At 47.9% G+C, this 18,961-nt stretch overlaps 1 protein-coding gene across 1 annotated transcript in view; it reads right to left on the reverse strand.

Annotated features, from left to right (window-relative positions):
* Window positions 1-741: 741 nt before the first annotated feature.
* The window catches only part of DBT (dihydrolipoamide branched chain transacylase E2), a 53,906-nt gene continuing 35,686 nt past the window's right edge, over window positions 742-18,961 (reverse strand). Inside the window, exons 8-11 of the mRNA XM_029617671.1 lie at window positions 15,301-15,378; window positions 6,121-6,312; window positions 3,350-3,421; window positions 742-2,437 (exon numbers count right to left, since the gene is read on the reverse strand). Coding sequence (XP_029473531.1) covers window positions 2,270-2,437; window positions 3,350-3,421; window positions 6,121-6,312; window positions 15,301-15,378 — 510 coding nt within the window. The 3' untranslated portion in view covers window positions 742-2,269. The remainder of the gene's footprint in view (window positions 2,438-3,349; window positions 3,422-6,120; window positions 6,313-15,300; window positions 15,379-18,961) is intronic.

The following is an 18,961-nucleotide window of genomic DNA, read 5'->3' on the forward strand; positions in this document are numbered from 1 at the left end:
GGACATTGTGGATCAATGATTAAATGTGAGCCATATGTGCTAGAAAGTAAAAAAAATACTAAGTAACCTGTGCACAGATGGTATGAAGGTCCTTATATTAAAAAATTGTGACATGTGGTGAATTGGGGCATTAAACATAGAGGGCCGGATTTTAAAGGATTTACACGCATGGGGGGGGGGGGGGGTTACGCGCGCTGGGCCTATTTTAAAAAGCCCCAGGACGTGTGTAAGTCCTGGGGCTTGCAAAAAGGGGCTGTCCGGGGGCAGGGCCAGTGGCCTCCTACACACCAGCCTGCCGCTGTGTTGAAGGATCGCGTGCCGGCAGGCGCAAAAGGTATGATAAAACTTTTGGCGGGGATTAGAGTAGGGCTGGGGGGGGGGGGGGGGAGCAGCGCGGCTCGGCATGCACAAGGTTTTGAATGTGTCCCTAACCAATTGTTGTACCTACAAGAAGATCAGCTCTCACCCCACCCCCTTTTCAAAACAGCAGATCAAACACCAAAATATGTATTGCTCAGGAGCATTTCAATCTATTTACAGAGTTCTAAAATCAATAAAAATAATTATTCTAAAGGCTCTGCCAGCCAATCAGCTGGGAGGCACAGGACAGCAGATTCTCATCGGGCCTCACATACTCTTCACATCCTGCTGAAACAGGTGCATTTGTTGACCAATCCACTTAAGAAGCACTTACCATTACCAACAAGAGACCTATGTGTTGCCAAATAAAACACACACACCAACTCAAAAAATGATTTTATTGTCAAAATCTTGCATTAAAATATGTCAGAATTGCAGCAGAAATTTGAAAAAAAAAAAAAAATTACAAAATTAGTGTTTGTAAATTGTCAAATCTCCTAAAAGTACAGGCTTCCTGGAAGCACGGAGTTCTATTGCTGAACGTACCCTTCAGTTCCATCGGGTATCCTCTGTTCAGAACATCAAACACATGCCATGGGGAACTAGACAGGAGCAAGGAGAGCACGTCCTTAGTGGTAGAACGCAATCTAACAGCATCCCCTGTTGGCATCAATACATTACCGGATGTGGAGGCCATTCCCAAGGATTACAGCACATGTACCTTTACATAAACATCGCTCTCATTACTTGTGCCACGACACTAAGGTAGAAGGAATTCCAAGGACAAAAAAAAAAAGAAAGAGGGAGAAATGAACACTCACTCGACATCGCTAGATCCACAAAGAGGATTTTATTTACAGAGCATTTTAAAAGCATTGGTCGTGCAAAAAATGCCCACATATTCGTGTATGTGGGCAGTGCGCAAGCAACGCGGATTTGAAAAGCCGTGATTTACGTGTATATACACGCGTGCACGTGCCAAAAATAAAGGAACAGGGCATGGATGTTCCAGGGTGGGGCCTACACTTGCATAAGTCCATATTTTAAAACCGGAGGCCACAGCACTCATTGGCTTGTTAACCACATAACTTTACTGCTGCTCCTGATGAGGCGCAAGTCTGCAGATCTCGCGTTTTAGGGCTTACACGGCAGGGTGAGAGGTTTGGGTGAAAAGGGAGGTGTGCAGGATGAAGAACCAGAGAGGATGGAAGCTCTCAAGATTGACTGGGCAAACTAGTGGACTAACTGGAAAACCTGAGAATGTCCCTCACGCGAGCATGTTTTAAAATTCAATGCGCGCAGAAGGTTTGCTCAAGTAACCTCTTAAAATTAGGGGCATACTTATGCGTGGTAGGTGTATTTTAAATCATAAACATGCAAATGCTTGCATGATTTCAAATTCCAGTGTATTTCCACTGTATGGGTGCACGTGCGCTCGTTTAAAAAATTAGCCTGATGATGTGTTATTGGACAAGTGAGAATATTTCATTTTATTAAATATAAACATCCCTTTTTTCCAGCCAGCAATAATCATGACATAAGACTCTCCTTCTAATAAAAGTATCTAATTAAAATGGGCATATATAGCATATAGCAGATATGCAAATTTATTGTTTTTTATAAGACCCATCTCAGTACAGTCACTGCATATGGTATCAAGTTCGGGATGCCAAAAGCAATTCCCAGCACCACACGAAGGTTGACACATGACCTATAAAACTTGACAATCTCCTGTAGACTGATTGCATTAGATTGTATTTGAGAGAACAAGAGAGGCTCCCATTTGAAATGTAGAACTACAGGGTGACATAATCATAATACAGAGAGACCTGAAGACCAGTCACTAGTAAAAGCAGCTCTTAATTACGTCTCTGTAACCTCAAGAAGCGCCAGGCTGTGCTCTGCTTCTTCATTTAAGATCTAGCAGCATCGATGCAGGGTTCTCCAAGTAGGACTTCCACAGATTGGAGAAGCGGGACATGGTGGCTCCATCAATAATTCTATGATCAGCTGACCAGCTTACATTCATTATTTGTGCTTTAATTACTTCACCTTTATTATTAAATCGAGGAAGGACCTGCAAATAAGATGGGAAAGGAGAAGCATTGACTAAGAGAAAGAATCTAAAATAAACAATTTTGGAAACCCTGATTGTTCTGTCATTTATATTTCTTCCAGCTTGGGTCTCAGTTCAGTTACTATTGGACATACTCACAAAAATCCCCATAGCAGAGGTACTAAAGGATTAGCGGACACCTGAACTCTGCTGTCACATCTGAAAGTGGCTCCGGGAAGGCCTTGTTGAGGCATGGTGGCATGGGTGAGAGGCCTGCTCTACCAATGCCACATTATACCCAGGCCTGTGCCAACATGATGCATGTCACGTGTTGCCAATCTACCCACTTCCAGCAGGAGCACATGTTGTTAGAAAGGGATTTATTTTTCAGCTGAGATGGTTACTTGGATTTCATTCATGTGCTAAAATATCCTGTACAAAGAAAACTGTACAAAATGTCTTGTACAAAGTCTTTCTTTCCAGTTTGCTCATTTGTATCGATCAGCCATTGTTTTAAACATAAGAACATAAACCCTCTTCCTACACCAGATGCCCGAATATCTACTAAAATACCAGTGAAAATCTTTGAGCAGGACAGAAACAACACTACACATCAATGGGCTACGCTATCGTCCCTCCCTCCAGGACACAGACTCATGTCTTATCTCAGCCTTCAGCCGAACATGATCCTCACCTTAGGAAAAGAGGCGATTTCTCATTTATAGGCATGGGTGTATGAAGGATGGTGGAGTTTTAGGAAACTTCCCCTGTTAAGTGGTCAATAACGGTTGCTTGCTAGCTCAGCAAAAGATCCCCCCATTGGTTGAAATCCAGGTACTACTAATCTACTACTGATAAAAGGGATTCAGTCCATTAAATCAAACAGAACACCAAGTTAGGGAAGGGAAGAGTTAGACCTAAGTTTCAGCTGACCTGTATCTTCCCCAGAGCTCCAATAGCTACTTCAGGAGGGAGAATTACTGCTTTGGCGTAAGTGCCACCAATCTAAAACAAAGAAAGCAACACAATTTAATTACAATCCATATAAACAGTAACTTTCTGTTTGACTGTGCAGTTGAATACATTTGTCAATATGAACAGGGTTAAAATGCAATCTTTTATCTCTGCAATTTTTTTTTTTTTAGATATTCTCCACAGGAAATGCTGGAGAATGCTTTATGTTGATGCTGATTTCCTTCTGTCTTTATTTTTTTTTAATTTTTTTTTTAACTTGTGTGTAACTTTCTGTTGTCAGGAACATTACTTGTGTAAGTTGTATGGTATTATTGACTATATTGGATGCAGCAAGAGAGCATCCATTCTCGCATCCAAGTTCACACAAAAGCCTATTTTTCATCTGCCGTGCATCAGCTGAAAAAGTACATGGACAGAAGTCAGAAAGGGCATAAACACACACTGACTCCTTTGCTCACGTATATGGACAGACGCTCCCTTTCTAGCACACACACACACACACACACACTCCCCTCCTCTATTGCAACACATGCACATACGAACAGCAGCATTTTTCTCACCAGCACATGCAAACAAATTCTAGCTTTGTCTCAAATGCACACACACAAACAGCCTCCTCTTTGCGCCAAGACCCATCTACAACTAACTCTTTCCCGTCACACACACACACACACATACATTGACCTCTTTCTCTAACATACACATATGCACAAAAAGAGCTTCTTCATGTCTCTGACACTCTTTACAATGAGCACAAATTTCCAAACATATTTCAGAAATTTGCGTTTATTGTAAAGAACATCTCTGAAAATTGTGTGCATGCCACAGAGTACCCTTTTCCAGTCTTCTTTGTTTGTACATGACACACAAAATATATTGCACAACTATCTGGGATATGAACCAGGGAGTGAGGGGGAACATGACGACTCATTAGTGGGCCAGAAGGCTGCCTTGTGGTAAACTTCAGTTTCTTATGATACAAGTCAGAATAAAGCTGAGGAGGTGACAGTTTTACAGTGAGTTATGGAAGCTCCTTACCCTTTGAGCTTCTACTCTAAAACATCAAGGACATATATTATGAAAATAGGAACATCCTGACTCCAAAGGGCTGAAAGTAAAGAATTAAAATATGAAATATAATGTAAAAACATATTTGGGGATTTGAAAATCAATCCAAGACTTATTCACCAAGGACAAAATACACTTGCCATATATTTCCTCCTATAATTTGCTTTCAAACAGGCCGATTCAGTACGGTGTGCTCAGGCCGAGCGCACAGTTAGCCCCCGTTTGGACACGCATTTTCCACGCGCTATCATTACCCCTTATACAATAAGGGGTAATATCACGTGGAAACGCACATCCAACCCCCCGAAACTAATAGCGCCTTCAACATGCAAATGCATGTTGATGAGCCTATTAGTTAGTCCCGCACGATACAGAAAGTAAAATGTGCAGCCAAGTCGCACATTTTGCTTTCAGAAATTAACGCCTGCCCAAAGGCAGGCGTTAATTTCGGCCAGCACTGGGAAAGTGTACAGAAAAGCAGAAAAAACTGCTTTTCTGTACATCCTCTGACTTAACATCACAGCGCTATTAAGTCGGAGGCCTCAAAAATAAAAAAAAATAAAAAATCTTAAAAAAAAAACAAAAATCTGCCTGCAGCCCGCGGGTTGGAAAACAGATGCTCAATGTTGCCGCCGTCTGTTTTCTGAACCCGTGGCTGTCAGCGGGTTCGACAATGGACGCCGGTAAAATTAAGCGTCGGCTGTCAAACCCGCTGACAGCCGCCGCTTCTGCCAATAAGGAGGTGCTAGGGATGCGCTAGTGTCCCTAGCGCCTCCTTATTACCGCGGGCCCTCATTTGCATACTGAATCACGCGCCCAGGAGAGTGGGCGCTTGCCTCAGGGTGCTGGCTCTCCCCTCCCTTCCCCACAGCTCTCTCCACACTTCTCCCTCCCCTCCCCTCCCTGCCCCAAGGCTCCCACTGAGGTTGAAGACGTTTTCTCCTCCTGGGCCTGCCTTCACTACCTACTAGGCCCTGGTTGGGGTGGAAAGCTGCTGCACCCTTCTCTTCCTGGGTTACCGCTGGTGCCTGGACTCCGACTGGGGTCAAAGGCGGCGATGCTACCTGCTCCTGGGGCTGTTTCACCAGTCAAGAAAAATTCACTCACCCCAGATGAGTGGATTTTCAAAACTCTGAACACGAGCAGTGTAAAAGTATGAATAAATACGACCACCTCAGTTAGGGCTTTAAATATAACTGGCTGTATTGTCAAAAAAGTGCTTTTTCTTCTCTCCTTCTTTTCACATTCCTGTCTGCACATGCAGTGGCTCACTATCCTCTCTATCAGCTTCTCTTATCTAAATGCACATGTAGGGTTGTAACACTCACTGGCACACTATAATCTGTTCTGCCATTGGATCTTTTTAACGTAAGACCACTGATCAGTAGTCAATGTAAAGAGTATCTATGAAAAGTACCCTGGCATAAGTAAAAGTGAAAAACGTTTTTATAAATGTTATACGTACACTATTTTCCATAAGAATATTTATGATAGACAGACTGGGCAAAACAGATATTGGCTTCCACTGACACTGAATGGAAACTATCAGTTAGTTTGGGGATATATTAGTGATAGTGCTTTACACACACAGACACGCAATCACAGACTCTTCACAATCCACTCTCCCATGTTTTAGAGACGCCAAGAGTTCTGTTACTCACCGATCCAATGTTAGAAAGGGTGAACGTCCCACCAGTAAGGTCCTTGGTTCCTAGTTGCCCTATAGATCCCAAATTCTGCAAGCGGGTGAGCTCAGCAGCAATGTCAAAAAGACTACAGAGCTGAACGTTCTTCACGTTAGGAACGATCAAGCCTTGTGGAGTGTCCATAGCAATTCCGATGTTATGAGATGCCTAGAACAAATCATATAATTTTGATGTCTAACTCACAGAAACAGCAAACTACTACTTTTTTGTTTACGTCTTTTTAATGCTATATATATTAAACACTTCAACGTATAGCTCTGTTGGAAAGCAAATAGTAATTATGCAAACAGAAGGTTTGCAGTCATTAATGCAGGGAACCTTCAACAGGGAGCTAATAATCTTACATTGTGTTACGCTCCGCGGCCGCAGACAGCTGCGACCTCTGCTGCTCACCTCTTTTTTTACTTCTTTGTCTCCGTTGGGCGAACTCGCGGCCTCTGCCAGCTACCGCCGGCCTTCCGGCCTCCGTTCCCGGGCCCACCTGAGCAGCATGGACGCTGCCGACCGCATCTTACCCTCAGGGTTCCCTAGGAGCGCACACTCCCCAACCTGCTTTAACCACGTCATGGCGGGAACCTCGGGGGTGTCCCCATCAGATGACATCACTCATCTTCGATATTTAAGCTTGCCGGACCAGATAGCCGACGACTTGGCAACGAGTTCATCTTGCTGAATCTACCTACTCTCACTTCAGCATTTGTTCCGGTTCCTGCTTCTGTGGTGTGAGACTATTGGGTACCCGCTCCTCGGGGGCCCTTCCTCGTCTCTTGGCTAGCCGCTCCTCGGAGGGCCTTTCACCCGGACTTCTGTCTGCCTCGCTTCCCGAGGCTTTCTACGGAACTTCTTATAGAAACATATAGAAACATAGAAATGACGGCAGAAGAAGACCGAATGGCCCATCCAGTCTGCCCAGCAAGCCTCACACATTTTTTCTCTCATTCTTATCTGTTACTCTTAGCTCCTTGTTCTATTCCCCTTCCACCCCCACCATTAATGTAGAGAGCAGTGATGGAGCTGCATGCAAGTGAAATATCTAGCTTGATTAGTTAAGGGTAGTAGGGGCAGTAACCGCCGCGATAAGCAAGCTACACCTATGCTTATTTGTTTTACCTAGACTATGTTGTACAGCTCTTGTTGGTTTTTTTTTTCTTCTCCCCTGCTGTAGAAGCAGAGAGCCATGCTGGATATGCATTGAAAGTGAAGTATCAGGCACATTTGGTTGGGGTAGTAACCGCCGTAACAAGCCAGCTACTCCTCGCTTTGTGATTGCGAATCCTTTTTTTTCTTCACCCCTGTCGTTGAAGCTATGCAGGATATGCGTGAAGCATCAGTTTTTTGTTTTTGTTTTTGTTTTTTTTTTTTTTTTCCCCCTGCCGTTGAAGCAGAGAGCTATGCTGGAAATGCGTGATGTATCAGTCTTTCTCCCATGCCGATGCAGCAGAGAACCATGCTGGATATGCATGGAAAGTGAAGTATCAGGCACATTTGGTTTGGGGTAGTAACTGCCGTAACAAGCCAGCTACTCCCCGTGTTTTGAGTGCGAACCCTTTTTCTTCTCCTTTGCCGTTGTAGCAGAGAGCTCTGCTGGATGTGTGAAGTATCAGTTATTCTTCTCCCCTGTCATTGAAGCAGAGAGCTATGCTGTATATGCATTGAAAGTGAAGTATCAGGCATATTTGGTTTGGGGTAGTAACCGCCGTAACAAGCCAGCTACTCCCCTCTTTATGAGTGCAAATCCTTTTTTCCATTACCTCTTGCTGTTGAAGCTTAGAGCGATGTAGGAGTCACAGTAAGCATGTGTATGTTTATTTAATAAGGGTATTGTGTCAATAGCCATCATTCTGGCGAGTCACCCACTCTTCATTGGCGGCCTCTTGACTTTATGGATCCGCAGTGTTTATCCCACGCCCCTTTGAAGTCTTTCACAGTTCTGGTCTTCACCACTTCCTCCGGAAGGGCATTCCAGGCATCCACCACCCTCTCCGTGAAGAAATACTTCCTGACATTGGTTCTGAATCTTCCTCCCTGGAGCCTCAAATCGTGACCCCTGGTTCTGCTGATTATTTTCCTACGGAAGAGGTTTGTCGTTGTTTTTGGATCATTAAAACCTTTCAAGTATCTGAAAGTCTGTATCATATCACCTCTGCTCCTCCTCTCCTCCAGGGTGTACATATTTAGATTCTTCAATCTCTCCTCGTACGTCATCCTATGAAGATCCTCCACCTTCCTGGTCGCCCTTCTCTGTACTGCTTCCATCTTGTCTTTGTCTTTTTGTAGATACGGTCTCCAGAACTGAACACAGTACTCCAGGTGAGGCCTCACCAAGGACCTGTACAAGGGAATAATCACTTCCCTTTTCTTACTTGATATTCCTCTCTCTATGCAGCCCAGCATTCTTCTGGCTTTTGCTATCGCCTTGTCGCATTGTTTCGCTGTCTTCACATCATTAGACACTATCACCCCAAGGTCCCTCTCCTGCTCCGTGCACATCAGCCTTTCCCCCCCCATCGAGTACAGTTCATTCGGATTTCCACTCCCCATATGCATGACTTTGCACTTCTTGGCATTGAATCTCAGCTGCCATATCTTCGACCATATCTTCTTGTCTTCAGTCATTGTGAGTAACCACGTTGTGGACCTCTGCTGTGAAATCTATGTTGGAATCCTCTCCGGTGTACCCCGCTCTGCGGACTATAGGAAAATTAGGTTCTTACCTTTGCTAATTTTCGTTCCTGTAGTACCATGGATCAGTCCAGACAGCTGGGTTATGCCTCCCCTCCAGCAGATGGAGTCAGAGAGAAAACTGAAACACCCCCTAGATATACTAGTGTGCCACCTGCGATCCATCAGTATATGAGATATCAAAGCAGAATACAGAATCCAAGCATCACAAATGCCACCCCCAAAATTTCCAAACTCAAACTGAGCATAGTGCATCGTAGAGGCCAGATCAAACAGTAACCTTCAGAAGAAACAGACAAACAAACATAACAGCAAGTGGTATGGCAACAAGCCACCAAAAACAACAAACAATGGTAGAGCGAAGAAAACGCTGCAACTGTGGCGTAGAAATCTGAAAAAGAGAATAATAATAATAATAATAGACGAGCGGACTCCCAGAAAGAAACGGGCGGGCGTCTGGACTGATCCATGGTACTACAGGAACGAAAATTAGCAAAGGTAAGAACCTAATTTTCCTTTCCCTGTACGTACCAGGATCAGTCCAGACAGCTGGGATGTACCCAAGCCGCCTCAACTGGGGTGGGACCCTGAGAGTCCCGCTCGAATCACACTGCTGCCAAACGACTGTTTGGACGGACCCCGGACATCCAAGCGATAATGCCTGGCAAACGTATGCCGAGATGTCCAAGTGGCCGCCCTACATATCTCCTGGGAAGAGACCAATCGATTCTCCGCCCACGAAGTCGCCTGAGCACGCAACGAATGAGCCTTAAGCCCATCCGGAACAGATTTACCACAGCCAATGTATGTGGATGCAATGGCCCCCTTCAACCACCGTGCAATCGTAGCCTTAGATGCCTGAAGCCCCTTCTTGGACCCATGCCACAACACGAAGAGATGATCAGACTTTCGAAAATCGTTGGTAACCTCCAAATATCGCAGGAGAATTCGCCGGACGTCCAGACGTCTCAAGTCCTTACCTTGAGAAGACCTCAAATCCTCCGCCGAAAAGGAGGGTAGCTCAACCGTCTGGTTGACATGAAACGCCGAGACCACCTTAGGTAGAAAGGACGGTACGGTTCGTAAGGAAACACCCGAATCAGAAATACGCAAGAACGGTTCTCTGCAAGAAAGAGCCTGAAGCTCCGACACTCTCTGCGCCGAGGAAATAGCCACAAGAAAAACCGTCTTGAGGGTCAGATCCTTCAACGAAGCCGACTGTAGCGGTTCAAACGGAGCCCCACACAAACCACGTAGTACCAAATTCAAGTTCCAGGAAGGACAGGGAAGCCGAAGAGGAGGACGCAAGTTCCTAACTCCCCGCAAGAACCGAGCTACATCTGGATGACACGCAAGGGAAGACCCGTCCAGCTGACCTCTCAAGCATCCCAGAGCCGCCACCTGGACACGCAGCGAATTATACGCCAACCCCTTTGTCAGGCCCTCCTGCAAGAACATGAGGATCTGAGGAACCGTCGAACGCTTAGGCGAGATACCCAAACCGGCGCACCAAGCATGGAAGACCTTCCAAACCCTAGCGTAAGTGAGAGTAGTAGAAGACCGACGCGCTCGAAGCAGGGTAGACACCACCGCGTCCGAGTAACCTCTTTTCCTCAACTGTTTCCGCTCATAAGCCAGGCCGCCAGACAAAAGCGATCCGCCAGTTCGAAAACTACCGGACCCTGACTCAGTAGGTTGGGAAGATGACCTAACCGTAGAGGGCCGTCCACCGCCAGGTTGACGAGATCCGCGAACCACGGGCGACGTGGCCATTCCGGAGCCACGAGAACCACCGGACCTTGATGGGACTCTATGCGGCGTAACACCTTCCCCACCAGGGGCCAGGGTGGAAAGACGTACAGAAGGATGTGATGGGGCCACGGCAGTACCAGCGCATCCACGCCCTCCGACGCGTGCTCTCTTCTGCGACTGAAAAACTGCGCCGCCTTCGCATTCGCCCGAGTCGCCATGAGATCGAGGCGCGGAATCCCCCACCGCCGAACGATGAACCTCATTGCCTCCGGCGAAAGCTCCCATTCGCCGGGATCCAGATGCCGACGACTGAGGTAGTCCGCCTGCACGTTGTCTACGCCGGCAATGTGGGAGGCCGCTAGACGCAACAGGTGGCGTTCCGCCCAGGCCATCAGCAGTGCGGCCTCTATGGCTACCGCACGACTTTTTGTGCCGCCTTGTCGATTTATGTACGCCACTGTAGTCGCGTTGTCCGACAGAATTCGTACCACCCGGCCGCTTACCATGGGAAGGAGGCGACGCAAGGCGAGACGCACCGCCCTGGTTTCCAAGCGGTTGATGGACCAAGTGGACTGGCGTGCTGTCCAGGCGCCCTGAACAGCTCGGGATTGGCAGACCGCCCCCCAACCAGACAGACTGGCATCCGTAGTCACCACCAGCCACGATGGGGGTTCTAGGGTCACTCCTTGGAGCAGGTTGTTCGGATTGAGCCACCAGGCGAAACTGGAGCGGGCCTCCTCCAGTAGAGGGAGTTCCAAACCGAAATCCTCTGATCTGGGATCCCATCGAGAAAGCAGAGATCTCTGTAAGGGCCGCATATGCGAGAAGGCCCATTGTACCATCTCCATAGTAGATACCATATGACCAATAAGCTGTAAATGATCCCACACCGTGGGAGATGGGAGATCCAGCAAACGTCGGACCAAGGCCATGAGATTGAACATGCGCTGATGAGGAAGAAAAACCTTGCCCACCGAGGTATCGAAGCGCGCGCCCAAAAACTCCAGTTGTTGCGTCGGTTCGAGTCTGCTTTTCGCGAAGTTGACTACCCAACCCAACGACTGAAGTTGGCTCACTACCAGGGAAACTGCTCGTTTGCAAGCCGCATGTGACTTCGCTCTGATGAGCCAATCGTCGAGGTAAGGGTGCACAAGTACCCCCTGCCGACGAAGAGAAGCCGCGACCACGACGAGCACCTTGGTGAACACGCGCGGCGCGGTGGCCAGACCGAAAGGGAGGGCACAGAACTGGTAGTGGGACCCTAGCACCATGAAGCGTAGAAACCGTTGATGACGCTCTCGGATACCTATATGGAGATAAGCCTCCGTCAGGTCCAAAGAAGCCAAATATTCTCCCTTGTGGACGGCCGCAATAACAGACCGTAGAGTCTCCATCCGAAAGCGAGGCACTCGCAGGGCCTTGTTTACACCTTTGAGATCCAGGATCGGTCGAAAGGTACCCTCCTTTTTGGGAACCAGAAAATAAATGGAATACCGACCTGTCCGCAGCTGGTCCGGCGGTACCGGAGTCACCGCCCCCAGAGCCTGTAAGTGATCGAGCGTTTGGGCTATAGCCAGCCTCTTTTCCAGCGGACCGCACGGCGACACCAGAAAAAGATCCCGGAGGGGCCGCACAAAATCCAACTCGTAGCCGTACCGGACCACGTCGAGGACCCATTGATCCGAAGTTATCTTGACCCATTCCTCCCAAAACCGGGACAGCCGGCCCCCGATAACGGGAACGGAGGAATGGGCCTGCGCACCTTCATTGCGCTGGCTTAATGGCAGCAAAGCTTTGTGAGGAGCCTCCACGTTGAGGCCTCCTGCCCCGAAAGGAAGGAGACCAAGACTGGGTTCTCGTAGCCTGTTGTCTCTGGGAAAAAGTACCACCTCGTCCCGCACGAAAACGCCGTTGACCCCGAAAGCGAGTCCTAGCATTGCCAAACGTCCGCGGTTGTCGCGGCTTATCCTCCGGCAACTTATACACCTTGTTGTCGCCCAGGTCCTTAATAAGCTGATCCAGCTCCTCCCCAAAAAGCAACTTGCCCTTAAAAGGAAAGGAACCTAATCTCGCCTTTGAGGTGGCATCCGCCGACCAACGACGGAGCCACAGCAACCTCCGAGCCGAAACAGCCGAGGACATGATGCGGGCCGAAGTGCGCAATAAATCATATAAAGCATCCGCGGTATAAGCGACCGCAGCCTCCACACAATTGGCCTGCTCAGCCTCCCCCGGAGGAAGCTCCTGCGTGGTCAGCAACTGCTGGACCCAACGCAGGTTGGCCCTCTGTACGAGGCTGCTGCACGCCGCTGCCCTGACACCAAGGGCCGCCACATCAAAAATACGCTTCAGTAAGATCTCCAGCTTACGATCCTGGAGATCTTTCAAAGCTATCCCACCCGTAACAGGGATAGTAGTATGTTTAACCACTGCCGTAACCGCCGAATCCACCGCCGGTGTCTTTAGGAGTTCCAAAGAATCCTTAGGTAAAGGATATAGCTTTTCCATAGCCCGAGTGACCCTCAGAGAAGACTCAGGCAGCTCCCACTCCTTTGAAACTATTTGTAAAACCTTATGATGGAACGGGAAAGTTTGAGGGGGGGTCTTAAGCCCCGCCATAGCGATATCCCCCGTCGAGGTGTCAGCGTCCTGGGGGGGCGCCGTGAGCTCAAGCTCCTGGAGGACGTGAAGAATAAGGGAGCTTAATTCCTCCTTGCCGAATAAACGCAGGACCTGGGGGTCATCCCCCTCCACAGGCAACTGTTCGTCTGCCGCAAGCAAGTCCGGCGGATCCAGAGGAGCCAAAGCAGGATCCGCGGTCCCCGTGTCCTCAAGCACTCCCCGTGGGCGGGGAACACTGGCCCCTGCGGACCCCACGCCCATCGGCTTTCCCTGGGGCAAGGAAGGTTTAGGAACCTTAGGGGGAGAAGGGACCTCTGCCTCCCAACCGGCTTCAGCCTGCAAAAAGGCTTTGTGCATAAGAAGCACAAAATCAGAAGAAAAAGGAACCAACCTTTTTAAATTTTTTTGAAAGGATCCCGAGGGAGGAGGGGCCTGAGGGCTATCCAGATCGGCCGAGAACCGCGCGTTTCGCTCGCCAGGAGAGGGGGGGAGGGACGCATCATCTCCCGAAGCCTCCGGGTCCGACTGCCGCGTGGCCAAAATGGCCGCCGCACTGCTCCCCGAGGGAGGAGGGGCCGGAAAACGGCTCGCAGAAGCGCCGCGATGCCGCGGCGAAGAAGGCAGCCCCGAATCGCTGCGGGCAGCGCACGGCCCCCGGGAGGGTCCCTCGTCCCCGGGAAGACATCGGGGACAAAGGCCCTCCCGCGAGAGTCGCGCCCCCGTACCAGCACAGGCCACACAGGCCGAAGATCGAGGCATCGCAGGACCACGAGCAGAGAAGGAAAAAATGGCGCCAAAACTGAGGTGAGTAACTTCTCACCCGCACAGCTCGTCGGGTGGCTGAACCACCCCCTCCGGGGTCCGAAGAGGCTCTGGCAGGCCGGGGTATAGCAAATCCAATTCCCTGCCAAATCTACTTTTACTTTTTTTTTTTTTTTTTTTTTTAATTAAATTGAGAACCCCCTTCAGGGTCGGGATCCCTGGAATTGGGGGGGAGGGTGACCGGCCCACCGGTAATCTCTCCCCCTGCCTCAAGGACTGCTAACCCGGGAACTGTCACAGGGCAGAGCCCTATGTGCCTGCCCCACACTGAGCTGAAACCGCGCTGCGCTGCCAGAAAAAACAGCAACACGAACAGACAGGATAGAGAACAGAAAGATACCAAATGATCTTGTCCCTCTATCAAGAATTCCCCTTTTTTTTTTTTTTTTCTACAGTACCAACAAACTGACCAGACCAGGACCGCAGGTTATGCCTCTCAATCTGCTGGAGTCAGAGAATATACTGATGGATCGCAGGTGGCACACTAGTATATCTAGGGGGTGTTTCAGTTTTCTCTCTGACTCCATCTGCTGGAGGGGAGGCATAACCCAGCTGTCTGGACTGATCCTGGTACGTACAGGGAATGCCATGATATCGTTAGAGGAGCTCTCTCTGGGTCTACCCCACTCTGCGGAGCCGTGCCGTGATATCGCTAGAGGAACCCTCGCCGGTGTACCCTGCTCTGCGGACCACTACCGTGACCTCCCACTATTGCCCGGCAGCCCCGCTCCTCGGGTAGTGCCGCATCTATTGCCTGACTCCAGTCATCCAAGCTGAGTCTGACGTCAGCATCTGCGCTGTCGCTCCGTGGCCCGCCTCCTGGGGTCACCCTCTCCTTCTCTACCTCTGCTGTATACCATCCCGCAGCTGAGACTCCGCCTCCTGATGGTGAGGCTCAGCGGGGCTCCTCCCCTGGGCGGTACCATCTCTCACCTCGGCCAAAGGGCCCACATACTTACAAATCCTAACACACTGTTTAAGTAACATTTCTCTCCGCCCTCCCACCCACCCTTCGTATGCAAGAAAACCAAGGAGAATTAAGCCGGAGACAGACTACAGCAATTTCTTTGGAATGCCAGGACATTTTGCAAGTTCAGAAGCCCGATTAGGTTACATTGATTTTTTACAAGGCATTTTATTAATTAACCTCTTTATACTGAACTTCTTTTCTGACTGGAAATAGACTTCTCTTTCAGGATTTGGTAAACTGATCTGGCAGTTGAACGGTCTGCATCTAGAACAGATGATTACACAAACCTTGTATGTGATGTTTTGGCAGTTGCCATCCACTGAGGCATTCAAGATGGGGTACTGCAGTAATCCTAGGGATGCTGCCTGTTAAAATAAAAGATTATTAGAAGGGCATGCAAATTTAGCCAGCAAAGCAGCTGCATTCTTATTCGCCTTCTCAGCCTCATTAGATCCCCTTCACATCTCATTGCCAGGCACTCATTAACTCTTGGTTGTTGGCCAAGTTAACAACACAGCAATCTTTTCAAACTCTTATCTGCCTACCATCATCTGAAGCGTTGGGTGATGAAGCCCTGCTCTATCCCCTGTTTCATTTAATATTTACCTACAACCATTGCAGAGGTAATTAGACATCTTAATATGCTCTTTTACATCTAAGCAGACGACATGCAACAACAGAGACAGACCAGGCTGCCACTGTACATTCAAAAGCATTTATGGGCAGAAAGTCTAGTTTTCTGCACATAAATCTGCTTTTGAAAATTGTCTAAGAGTTGGTGTATGTCGAAAGGGATTCCGTCTGCACTGTTAGGCACACTGTGAAGAGGCAGAGAAACCGTTTACACTCACTCTTGAATTTTCAAAAGCGTGCATGGAAATGGCCACGTGTTCACGTACATCTGCTCCCTGGCAAACATGCGCTTATGCAAGTCTGCTTTGAAAATGTGAGCTGAAGTCTGCGTATACTTTCCAAACGCAGACCTCACCCCTAAGTTGCTGTTACAAATTACCATCATAAACCTCAGTCTGAAAGTAATGGAGAGTGGGAGGTTAGAATAAACTCTCTTTTAATTTGGTAAAACCTGAGAACCTGTTGGTGGTAAGTCCCCTCTCTCAGAGCTGCACCTGCTGCTAGCAGTACCGACTGTAGATGGAGGCAATCTTAGACATTAAATTGTACATGGAAGATCACATTGATGCCATTTATGCACTATTTGCCAGCTATGCTCCTATTTAATTCAGTCACTAATCCTTGCTTATCTTGATTATCATTATGGCCTGCACTGCAGTTCCTTGTTAAAATCCTTAAGAGAGACTATAATTTATTGAACACACCACAGCTCATGCAGTGACCAGTTGCTGCTTACTCATCTGTCAGCGTGTTCAATTTATGACGCAGGCTCGCATTTAAAGTGTTATTTGGACAAGGGACCCACTTACGTTCTAGAGTGCTTGTGTAGAAAGACTCCTGGGAGGACACTACCATCAGCTAATGAGACCCATCAGGAAAGGCGGCTAAGCTGGCTAGGATGAGAAACCGAGCGCTGCATCTAGGGAATTCATTCCGTAGAGATCTGCCATTACTTTCAGGCTATGTGGTCTTTAAAACTGCTGTTTAGCTAAGCATATAAAGAACCATAGCATAGGGGCTTGTTGTCAACAAGGTAGGATAACTGCTCAGTCTATGACTATCAGTGCTCTTTATGTCTTTTGAAGCTATGTCATGAAAGCTGACCCCCTCGTCTCTTACAGCTAGGACATGTTTTATGTGATTATTAGGTGTCTGCATATTTTGTGACTACGTATATATTTTATCTTTATAGCGTTCTAGTTAGTGCAAGAATACATACTTGGTTTTATGCGATGGTTTCGTGTTCTTTATCTGATTGTATCACACTCTGAATACCCAATGGGTGGTAAAGCGTGATACAAATAAATACTATTATTAACTGCTCCTAGAAAATATTTCAATGCTGAGTACACCATGCTAATCAGAAAAGAGATCTTAGCACTTCTTTTGATGTCTGCAGTTCCTCTTATCAAACATTTCTGCAGGAAAATCAGTGTGTCGGGATACAAAGGGCTTTCTGATGCACAGTCCACTTTTCTGCTCAGCCGGCAGGTACCTTTCTTAATTCAGAAAAGGATTTATCATGTACACTCTTCAATGCTAGCAGTAGTCTTGCCAGGAAAACAGATCCAAAATGACACCCAGGACCCACCCCCATTTGGGAAGGAAAAAACCCTGTAAATAAATTCAAGCTCTTTTATTTATCAGTTCTGACCAAGCCATTCTTGAGGGTTCAGGGGGCGATTTTGAGTATCCTGTGTAGCTGCAGGAGTTTTTAGCTCATGGACTTTGTGGCTCACTTTCACAGAGAAATTACCCAAAGTTTCCTTCTGAAAGTCAGCTAGCATGAAGCGGGCAGGCCACGAGCACCTGTCGGCTCCATCCCTACTTTTTGTGCAGGCGGGGGGAAGGTAAGAGCGCGTGCACTTTTCACGATGTCACGCATGCAAGGCGCTTTCCTCCCCCAACCTGAACATGCTCGAGGGAATGCTCCCTCCCCCCCCTTTTTTTTTTTTTAATGTGGTTAAAAGTTTGTGGATTACGAACCCCTCGGGCACAATTCTTACCCGCTGAGAGGAGGGCAGTTCTCAGCTGGCCTGTTTACCCAGGAAAATGGCTTTGAACATAAGAACATAAGACATTGCCATGCTGGGTCAGACCAAGGGTCCATCAAGCCCAGCATCCTGTTTCCAACAGAGGCCAAACCAGGCCACAAGAACCTGGCAGGTACCCAAACACCAAGAAGATCCCATGCTACTGATGCAATTAATAGCAGTAGCTATTACCTAAGTAAACTTGATTAATAGCAATTGATGGACTTCTCCAAGAACTTATCCAAACCTTTTTTGAACCCATCTACACTAACTGCACTAACCACATCCTCTGGCAACAAATTCCAGAGCTTAACTGTGCATTGAGTGAAAAAGAATTTTCTCTGATTAGTCTTAAATGTGCTACTTGCTAACTTCATGAGAATTTATTTATTAACATATATTTATTTATTTAAAAGCATTTATTTTTTCGCCCTCCAAATTTCAGGGTGGGTTACAAAAGGAACATGCATGGAGATCACGTGATGTGGTGGGCCTGATAGGCTGCGGCTGTCAGGACTCCGGCTGCCACCCCTGCCGAATACTATTTGTATCTGAGCTTACTCGGGAATTTTTCCTCGAGACGCTGCTGTATTACATCAGGGACCTCTCCAACATCGAATTATTCAAGGGGGAGCTCTCTTATGGCGTCTAGAACTGCGCGAAAGGACAGAGAGAAATCTAGGATCGTGGTATCCAAGATGGCCGCCTCCCCGAAAATGGCTGAGCCGCCAGCAGATAGCTCTTTGGAGGATAAGATTTCCCACGCGGTAGTCACTGCCCTAGATATGCGGCTCCACCAGATCTCTGAGCAGATCGCCGAAATAAGAGCATCGTTTGTGGAAATGGATGGACGGGTGGAGAGAGTGGAGGGACGCGTGGGTCTGGCGGAGGACGACATAAGCGCGTTGGAGGGCCGGGTAGCCATGCTGGAAAAACAAGCGAAAGCCGACGAAGAGAAGATAGATGATCTCGAAAATCGCTCAAGGCGGAATAACTTGCGATTCGTGGGAATACCCGAGTCCCTACCTGACCTTGAACTGCCGCGTCTAATGGAAGCTTGGCTCTTGAGTTTAGTCCCTTCTCTTGCCTCGCCTTCGGGGGGGCCTAATGGAGCGTGCTCATTGGGTGGGCAGAAAAATGGCCGGTGAATGGGCGCACAGACCACGAGTGATTCTGACACGTTTTTTACATTTTGCTCACAAAGAATTGGTCCTGCAGCATTATCGGAAAACGAGGGAGTTCTTCTATGAATCTCACCAAATATTAGTTTTTCAAGATTTCT

The sequence above is a fragment of the Rhinatrema bivittatum genome, chromosome 10 (genome assembly GCF_901001135.1).
Source record: "Rhinatrema bivittatum chromosome 10, aRhiBiv1.1, whole genome shotgun sequence".
Taxonomy (NCBI): Eukaryota; Metazoa; Chordata; class Amphibia; order Gymnophiona; family Rhinatrematidae; genus Rhinatrema; species Rhinatrema bivittatum.